The following is a 10,504-nucleotide window of genomic DNA, read 5'->3' on the forward strand; positions in this document are numbered from 1 at the left end:
GTTGGGAAGGTTACTTTGGAAATGTAATAGGTTACAGATTACAAGTTACCCTATTTAGAATGTAATAGTAGTGTAACTTTTTCAATTACTTTATTAAAGTAATTGGTTACACTTTACTTGAAGGGGTGTGCATAAGACTAACATGATACCTTCATAATCATGACATGACACCTACATAATCATGACATGACATGTCATGAATATGAAGGTTTTTTATGCATGTTTATGACAACTGTCATTAAGTGTCATTCGCTCAGTTATGTAATTTTTAATGCAAAGATTACATTGTTTGAGATGTCTTTGTTATGGGCTATGGTTAGGGGTAAGGGTAGGGGTAGGGTTAGGTTAGGGTTAGGTCAAATAATGTCATATTTGCATTAAAAATAGTTACCGACATAATTACGGATTATAATGACTTATAAGGTCTTTTTACGCGTTGCATTGCATCGCGCCTCGTAAACATAAAACCATGTCTGCATTTGTGATCGGAGAAATTACAAACTACAAACGCTACTCTACACTGCTCAAAACTCGCGTTTGAATCGTCAGTGGCAAATTCTTTAAATATAAAAAACGTACTTATTTCGGCTTGAGTGAGCGGCTTGAGTGAGCGGCAGTGGGCGGGCTTGCGGCAACCACATGTGACGACCATGGGCTGGACTCCGCTTCGTCCACGGTGAAACCGATCCGGCGATCCACAGCGCGAAGTTGATGTATTTCCTCAGCGACCAGCACGGATCAGCTCCAGGCATGACGAAGCGGATACCAGACAAAGTAGTTTCGCTTTCACAATGAAACACACAGCGCCTTCACAACATGGTGGCGGCGGCAACAACAATACTACAGCGAGAATAAAAGTTACGCCTTCTTTCTTTGCGTGAACATTTGGCCGGCGTTATGCAAATCTTCCCACATCGTGACGTAGATATGTGGGGGCATGTTAGAACGAGCCGTTTTAGGTAGGCGTGGTTGACTCTTAACTTTTATAAAGAATATCTCTTTGGATTTGAGACTTTAGTCTTTGCAACTTTACAGATCTTCTTTATGCACCAAGAGCTTGTAACACTTCAAAGAGAAAGGAAAAATTTAAATCGCATCATATGACCCCTTTCATAAAATAAAAATAAATAAAAAATAAGAAGAAATGTTTCTTGAGCACCAAAATGCCATATTAGAATGATTTTTGAAGCATCATGTGACACTGAAGACTGGAAGATTTCAGCTTTGCTATAATAGGAATAAATTACATTTTAAAATATATGAAAATGGAATGAAGTTGTTTTATATTGTAATAATATTTTACAGCATATAGTGTTTTTACTTTTTTTTTTCTTCACCAAGGCTGAATCTTACTGACATCAAACTTTTGAACAGTATTGTATATTATAAATAATTATGTGTGTTATTGTATTATACCATGGTTATGTTAATTGTCTCTTATTTTGATGGGGAGGTAGAGGATTGAATCATATGTGCATATACCTGATATGGCCATGGTGAGTGTATTGTGCATTACTTTGATGTAACATGTATTAAACGTTTAATTTATTCCATCTCCCCTTTTCAGTGCAGTAAATTTGCAATTACTTTGTTAAACACCACGACATAGCACAAGAACCTTTTCAGCATAACTGCACCTGTAACTTTATTATAATATTTCACAAGGCACATCGTTGCTTTTAACAATCAGACAGCTTGTAAAATGCTCTGCTTGGCTTTGAATTGTCAAACTGTAGCCTCTGTTAATATGCTTCCCTGTGCCATAATCACTTACACAACTTCCAAAGAGTGTTACACTATGATGAAGGCCATATTTCTTTTCTTTTCCTTCATCCTTTGTCCTGCGGCACCCTTGTGTGAAAGCACCTTTGGCCTGGCCTGAGCCCAGCAGTGAACACACACCTGGCTCACTGAAGAGAGACTGGGATTCATTCAAGCTTGGCATGTTGCACAGGGGTGCAGCATGTAAGGTTTCCTCTGGTTTAAAAAAAAAAAAAAGTTGTCGGTCACACTTCTTTTTTTAAAGAGATTTTGGTCAGTCTTTGCAGCCTTAAAGGTTTTTTTTTTTTTTAGTTAGTTTCTTTGTTCATTTATTTATATATTTGTTTATTTATTTATTGCACAGTGGCATCTTGAAAAAAAAGTATAGATTTTTTATTTTGCATAACACTAATTTTTAGGGCTAATTAAGCATGCCCTACCCACAACATATTTTTTTTATGTCTTTGAAAAGTCACTTTATTGTTAATGGCAATTATCCAAATGTTCTCATCACTGTAATAAAGTAAAACAAATTTTTTATATTTTTAATATAAAGATTAAGACTAATATTAATTTTAAAAGAATTGAGAAGCACATTTTTTGTCATGAAGATGAAACCATTATGCAACAAATCTTAAGATCCTAAATGGTCCAAAAACAGGCTTTTTAAATGCAATATATACAGTAATTTCATTGATGGTAAATATTACCCAGACATTTCTTGACAGATTTTTTGAGATATGCCCTATTGCTTGATTCAACAGGTCTGAAATATTACAAGCGCAGTTTTAAATGTGATTAACTATTTTTATACATTTTCTTTTTACTTAGTTCCCGTGGGGACACCTGTCCTGTCAAACTTTTGGATGATCTGAGATCTGGTCTTAAATGGCCCTAAAATAAGCTTTTTTCCCCTTTATGCAATATACAGTTTCTCATTTTTTATTGAGGAATATTACCCAGACATTTTCCTGACAGGTTTCTTGAGCGCTGTTTTACATGTGTGCTCCCTGTTAACATTTTTACTTTATAATCACACAAACTCGTGCAATAGGCACGAAACTCACATTGTGTTTTGTGCCTTTTTGTTTTTGATCGTCCGCCATTCCAAAAACAAAAGCAGAATCACACATTTTATCACCTTCTCCCCCCATGGCCATTTCAGCATGCATTTCTCTTTCATCCTTCTCAAAATTGAAAACGCATGGCAGTGAGGACAAGCCGCTCAAGTGTGCGCTCCAGCGGTGCACCTGCTTTTCATTTCCCAACTTAAAAGGCGTTCCTATCAAAAGGAGGAGAAAAACAATCACTCTGGCTTCAAACTGACACAAAGAGCTCGCTTTCTCTCAGGTCAACCCTGTTAGTCTCTGCAGCGCTCGCTGTGGTTTCGCTTAGGGTTGATTCCTTTTGCTACATTTGTCCGTTTCTTGTCATCTCTGGTTTGCTGTGTTTTATTTACTTTCCACTGGAAATTGAGTTTGCACTATCATGGCACTGTTTGCTTGTTAAATTAATTGTTAACTTGTGGTATTGTTGCCAGTAACATCCATTTCTTGAGAGAGAACGAGAGGGTTTACGGTAACTTGAAAATAGTGAGCCAACGGTGGAGCCAGTCGTTCGTTCGTTCTTTTGTTAAAACAACAAAAAAGAAAAGAAATTAGCATCTAATTGTCATGGCAACAAACTCGCACAGAGTTTTGTTGTAGTTACCTGATATTTTACGAGGCCCACGTTTGTGTTTACAGAAACAACACGGCTATTTTCTTTAGGCTTTATGGTTTCTTAGGCTTGAACGGCTGCCAGACATTTTGTGTTAAAGGCATTTCTTTACACTCCCCTCCCTTTTGAAAACTGGCTGCTGAAAAGCAAATGACTGTGAAAGTCTTCTGTGTTTTGACAGTGAGATTAACGGTTTTTATACATTTTCTTTTAACTTAGTTCCTGTGGGTACACCTGACCTGTCAAACCTCTCAAAAGTTAGATTGTTTGCTCTTGAAGAACTCAGTTTAGCATATCAAAGCCAATCTTATAGGAATAGGTTTGTTTAAAATGAACAAATGACTCTTAAGAGTGGTTTGTTTTAATTAATTGTTCAAGCATATTCATAAACTCGACTTGGTTTTCATCATTCTGACTAATCCAATTTAATATATATGCTATATGAATTTACACACTACCATTCAAAAGTTTGGAGTCAGTAAGACTTTTTTTTTTTAAAGAAACTTAATACTTTTATTCATCAATGATGCTTTAAATTGATCAAAAGTGACAGTAGAGACTTTCACATTGCGATTGGAAGATCAATCACAATTTAGCATGCAAATGAAGAAACGGCACTTGCAATTTAATATGCTAATACATGTCAATTGAGGTTCAGTATGAAAACAACATTTTATGAAACACCATGAACACAGACAAGCAGAGTTATACAAACAGTGAAACATCTTAGTGATTTTGGACTAATAAATCAGATTATGCAAAAAGGTTTTTTTTTTTTTTTTTTTGGGCACAACTGCAGGAGATGCGTCAATCTACATAAATATCCAAAACAAACCTTTTATTGCATGTTGCCTTGTTGCATTGCACCTTCGCATTACGTCTGGTTTGGTTATCACTTTTTTTTTACCTGATAATTAAATAAGTGGACCTGAAATATCGATCTAATTTGAAATTATTTTATTATGTGAGAAGAAAGAGACTGTGGAGTGCCACCATGTTTATACTAGTGTTGTAGTACTTAAGACAGGTCTTGGTCTCAAAACTGGTCTTAAAGACCATTTTTTGAAGGTCTCGTCTCGGTCTCGAACGCATTTGTACTGCTTCAAATGCAATAAATAACTTCATTTGATACTGCTGTGCCCGGTCAGAATTTAATAGGGAATTGTCAAAAATTTCACCCAAATTAATACAAATACCCCAAAATTTTAAGATATGATTGCAAAAAAGTACTTGTATGAGATCTTATTTTTATATTATATAATATAATTGACATGTAATTGAGCAATATCACAAGAGCAAGAGAGCTGTTTTCATGAATATGAGCACAATTGCAAACATAATGTTGATTTTATGCAAACGTTCAACAAACAAGTTAATATTAAGTCAAATACATTTTAGACACAATTTTAAACACAAGTTTTTGTTATTTCGCCAGCGAAAACAGTTCCAAACAAACCCATAGCAGAACTGTTGTGCATTTCCGGGCAACTGAATTCGTTACTGAATGAATCAGCTGCTTTGAACGAAAGATTCAGTGACTCGCTCATTAAGTGATTTGCAGCCACCTAGCCACAAAAAAATCATTTTATTTTTCCATCATATCTCTATAATTCCAAAAATGTATTTTTAAAACATTAGTCTCAACCATATTTATGCAGCTGTAATTATACCAATTCAAATGAAACTTCTGTGCCACTTCTGCAGTGCAAAGATGCATTTTATTGTTAGTGATCTCATTTGATTGGTAACCGCTCTATAAAGTGTCTTAATATTCAAGTTATATTTATTGATTAAATATCAGACAATTCTTGGGCAGAAAATGTGGATCTTTCAGACGAATTTGAGAAGTGCTTGTTTGGTCTTGGTCTTGACTCGGTCAAAACCTCTAAAACTCTTGGTCTTGTCTTGGTCTCAACACTCTCTGGTCTTGGTCTCAACTTGGTCTCGGTTTAAGTAGTCTTGACTACAACACTAGTTTATACTATTACACTATTTGACTGCAGGATGCTGTGACTGACCAATCAGAATCAAGTGTTCCTGAAAGCTGTGTAATAAATTTGATTACACTGTGGGGATGCTTAGATGAAACAGAAGAAAAGAATAAAAGGCTTTTTAATGGAATACTTGATAAAGATCAGTTTTAAGGTGTCTTTTAAAGTGTGGTGCTAAGACCATGTTCTGTGTGAAGGTCGTCCAGGTTTTCATTGAAGGGTTTTAATTGAGAGGTGTCATAAAAAGAGCTGTGTTCTGTGTAAACAAGCTGAACACAACATGATATTCAAAATCAGTATGGCTTTAATGAAATCGAGCCCCTATCTGAGGTGAAATTTCTCTTCCCTCCTGTGGACTGATGTTATGCTTGAGTGCTTCAAACCTATGCTGCAGCCAGTTTTGAGATGCAATCATTTGAATGGGTTTGAAGCCCGTTTTGCAGCTCAAAATCTTTAGTTTTTTTCCTCTTTGGAAAAGTATGAGCATTTTCATGCTTTCTCAACAGAGTCTCTTTATCAGGACTCCGCGAGGGGTTACAAGAAATAACTAATTCCATCATTAACCTATTAAGGAGTGAAAAGTAGCTCTGCTCCCAATTTTTCTCATTTGGTTAATAAAACAAAACCTTTGGAAAGAATAATTGTTTTCAGTCGTTTAGGTTGGCATGGGAAAGTACGGAAATGTATGGCTTTTCCGCTCATTTCATTAACTTCTCAGAACAGAGCATAACTAATAAATCATTGACCGAATCGCTGGATTTTCTTAGATGCCTCCAACATGCTTTAATTTCTACTTCACATCTAAATAGACTGATTGTAGTAGAAAGAGGGTCATGGTTGAAGTGCATTTGGCTTGTTTGTGTTTAAGGTTCGCCGTTCCTGGCTGGCGAAGACTGTGTTCTGGGTGGGGTGATCGTTCTGAGGTGCTGCACATGTGGAGAAGCCCAGCGCTCTGAAGACATCCAGGCTCTGCTGGGTACGTGCTCCTCTGTCCTGCCTTAGCTTAAATTGAATACATCTCAAATCTAGATGATTGTGTGTTCAAAAACATTAAAAAAGAATGGAACAGAATGCAGCGATCCTCAGACAGGCTATAAAAAGTTAAATAAAAATAACAAGACTGAAGAACAGGAATAATATAAAGTGATATAATTTTTTCCAGTCATTTTCCCCATTTTATTAACTTAATTCAAATGTTTGGGGTTGGAATTTTTTATTTTTGAAAAATATCTCATATGCTGTGTGGATAAGATAGAGTATTTAAAGGACAAAAATGCAATTGGAGGATTTGAGGAACATCTGAACATCACTGAAGATTCCCTGAAAGCCATTTATAATGTTGTTGTTCCCCCCACATTGTTTCTTTCTGATGCCTCCCTCACATTCTTGTCTAAAGATTCTGACTATTTTTCCAGGCGTCTTTGTTTAAACATTCAGGGATAAACATGGCAGCTCCCTGCATTCACAAATAACAGAATAAACAGGTCTGAAAGTGTGGTCTGGCCTCAGAGAATAAAGGCATTGTTATGATTATGGCCGACACTCAATGGAAGAAAACATTTGAGACCGATATGAAATGTGCTTTTCAATATCAGTCTTTGTCTGATGTGTTGATCAACTGTTCAATCTTGACTTCAATTTGCAGGCCAACTCAGAAGGCTATTTCGCCATGGGTTCCCTTTGGAATTTCGAATAGATTTTTAGAATAGTGGTTTAAATAAAGTAAAATAAGCATTGTGGATTCTTGTTGAGTGTATAACAAGTAACTAATTGTATTGCTGAGTTTATAGCAAATGCAGAGCACAAATTCCGAGTATGGTTGGCCATACTTGGCCGTCACGTCACTCACTTTCTCTCACTTTCTATAAATTATACAAATATAGTATTTCATTAATTAATTTAAAAAAAAGCTATTTAAAAAAATCTATTTGAAATTCCTATCGGTGTTCTAATTCTCTTCCAGGTTTATAGAAAGTGTAATATTCTAAGGACTTTTTTAATAGCTGTATTTCACAGTCATTGTGTCTCTCTTTTATTCACAGTGGAGTTTCTATGGAGCCATACAACAGAGAGCATGTGTGTGGGATACATGTCTGCCCAGGACAGTAAAGCCAGGGTAAGAAGTTCCTACATCTGATCTCCCTCATTATAGGCTCTTCATCGCTACACTGTTAACAATGAACCACATGTGTTTTTTGTGAACACATCTTTAGCGTAAAGGGTTTGTTCAAGTGTGAGCAATAGTAATAGTGATGCTTGACTTAACAGTCATCATTATTAATGTTTGTTAGTATTATTACTCAAATGTATTATTAAAATATTACCAAAACTCCAATTGGCTTAGCTTTGGCAGTCAGTTAAAAAAAGTAATCTTAGGAAGTCCTCATGCCCAAGAAGTGGTAAGAACACAGAAAATGTCCACTAATATGCTTTTTATATTTTTAGCATGCTCAGTCCATGTGTTTCTGGTATATAATTGGTAGCAGGAACTCATAAAATTAAGTTGTTCAAAATGAACAGTGCTGCTGAATTATGACGGCTATTTCTTCTGATGACTCTAAAGAAACCTTGCAGAAGAAAGACACCAGCTCATTCCTGTACCATTCCAGAAACATTCCTCTCATTCCTGCATGCATTGTGCTGCTGCGTATGTGTGTGTGTCTGATGAGATGAAAGCCCAGAGCTGATTGGCAGCTCAGCGAGATAGAACACAGTCCGCAGCTCTTGGAGTGTGTGCCGTTTTAACCGTTTCTATTCATGCTAGTAGCTCAGAGCACGTCTGGAAGGGTGCATTGGCCCATTTTAGAGTAGCCTTTTGTTGGGTTTGTGTTCTGAACAGGGGCTCTAGTCAGTTCTTGCAGGAACCAGTGTACTCTTTATCCGGTCTATTGTCGGCACAGGCTGGCTGGAAGGCGGTGGCTCTCTGTTGCTTCAAGCTTTTTGCCTTTCATGCCTGGCATTGATGAATCTCTTACACTAACATGTAGGGGTGGGAATCACAAGGTACCTCACAATACGACAAGATACGATACACGATACATGGCTCACGGTACCGATAATATCACAATACAGCAATTCTGCTATAATCGATATATTGCTAGACAATCCTATAATGATACATCACGATATCTGTCTAACTAGGAAAACAAAATGCCTGTGAAAAGATTAAAGTGATAGTTCACCTTCAGTTGCTGGTCCCCATTGACTTCCATAGTATGGAGAAAAAAAACACTATGCAAGTCAGTGGGAACGTGAACTATCCCTTTAAGTGCAGGTTCTCTCTCTTCATTCAAGTCCAAACTGCAAAGTTGTTTTAAACCTGAATGAGTTTCTTTCTTCTGTTGAATGTAAAAGTTATTTTGAAGAATGTGGGTAACCAAACAGTTGCTGGTCCCCAGTGACTTAGTCTGATGATACATGGGGCAACTTTTTGAGCAATTTTGCCGGGCAACTTTTTTTGAGCAATGTTGCTTGGGCACTTTACCATCGAGAATGGGTAACACATTTCAATCTGGATACTTTAGATCAGTCGTGGGCCCTCTGTCTCACCTGGTTGCCCGTTGACGGCAACATTAACTAAAGTTGCCCAGCAACATTGCTCAAAAAGTTGCCCCATGTATCAGCCTCACATAGTATTTTTTTTTTCCTTCTTTCAAAGTTAATAGGGACCAGCAACTGTTTGGTTACCCAAAGTATCTTCTTTTGCATTCAGCACTAGAAAGAAATGAATACAAGTTTGGGACAACATGAGAGTGAGTAAATAATGACAGAATTTTCATTTTTGGGTGAACTATCCCTTTAATGACAAGCAGCAGCATGTTTACTATCGCTTTAAGAGCTGCACACATTTAATATACAGGCACGCATCTGTTTTTCTTTTAACTGTTTCCTATTTCATTTTATAATAATTTAATTTAATGTAATTTAATTTAATGTAATTTTTTTTATTTTATTTTTAATCCATAATTTTAAAAAAATGCAGACTAATGTAAGATGTCCATCTGATCCAAGACTTCATAAAACCTATAACCTAATAAAATTATTGCTGTGTATAGGATATTTCTGGCCATGAAACTGTGTACACATAGGAGACAGATGAGCCTTTGTGTTTGGTGCACTGACAAACATGTTATCCAATAGATAGCCTGGAATGTGGATTACATGTTTTTTTTTTCTGCTAGAGCAATGGGATGGCAAGATTTCAAACCTTCCAGCTGAATTCCCAAATCCACACGCATCAATGCTGTTGGAGAACAACTAGTCTTCTCATGTCCTCTGCTTCCCGCTCTGGTTTTTGACTAATCGGTGTCACTGCTCGCTTTTCTGTTCTTCCATTTAGCCTCTCGAAACGAGGGATGGCACATTGTGGTTGAGAACAAAATTGTATGTGAAAACCACAGCTGAAGCATGGTCATTGTCATAGATCTGTTTTTACACTGCGGCCCAGTTCTGGCTTGAACATTCTGTTTTTCAGCTCTTTAACACATCATACACACATCTTTTACATGGCAATTAAGAAAGAATTTTAATGGCATATTTTTGGTCTCCCAAACAAAGCCATTTTCTGATTATATCCAACTGCTTAAATTTTTGGCTGAGTCTTGATGTCCATCTAAGTAAGTGAATATCTGGTTTGCCACACAGAATTGTGTCTAATCTCCAGGTTGCATTAAGACTTCGTAATTATTTCCAGCAGTGGTAATCCCAACCACATGTGAACCATTCCAGATAAAACACCACTGAGTAGATTGAAATGTGTTCAACTTTAAAACACTGTTGTCATTTATAAGAAGAATCAGTCCGATTCAGACTTGATGATTGGAGGTGAATTTACATAACCTCATTCAAGGTATGTTCAACTGACAACACAATAAATACACTGTCATGTTTTATGTAGCATGACCTCAGTAGGAATTTCAGTTTTTATTATTTTTTTTTTAATTATTTTTTTTTACTATTACTTATTTTGATTATTAACCCGTTACTTTTTTAAGCCACTAGAAATTATTTTTCGACTGATAAAAGAAAAAAAG

The 10,504-nt window shown here is 36.4% G+C and overlaps 1 protein-coding gene across 1 annotated transcript in view; it reads left to right on the plus strand.

Moving 5' to 3' along the window:
• LOC107739887 (threonine aspartase 1-like) overlaps positions 1 to 10,504 on the plus strand; it is a 33,907-nt gene that overhangs the window by 18,951 nt on the left and 4,452 nt on the right. Inside the window, exons 11-12 of the mRNA XM_016552133.1 lie at positions 6,340 to 6,447; positions 7,514 to 7,587. Coding sequence (XP_016407619.1) covers positions 6,340 to 6,447; positions 7,514 to 7,587 — 182 coding nt within the window. The remainder of the gene's footprint in view (positions 1 to 6,339; positions 6,448 to 7,513; positions 7,588 to 10,504) is intronic.

The sequence above is a fragment of the Sinocyclocheilus rhinocerous genome, unplaced genomic scaffold, assembly GCF_001515625.1.
Source record: "Sinocyclocheilus rhinocerous isolate Xijiao unplaced genomic scaffold, SAMN03320098_v1.1 scaffold1156, whole genome shotgun sequence".
Classification (NCBI taxonomy): Eukaryota; Metazoa; Chordata; class Actinopteri; order Cypriniformes; family Cyprinidae; genus Sinocyclocheilus; species Sinocyclocheilus rhinocerous.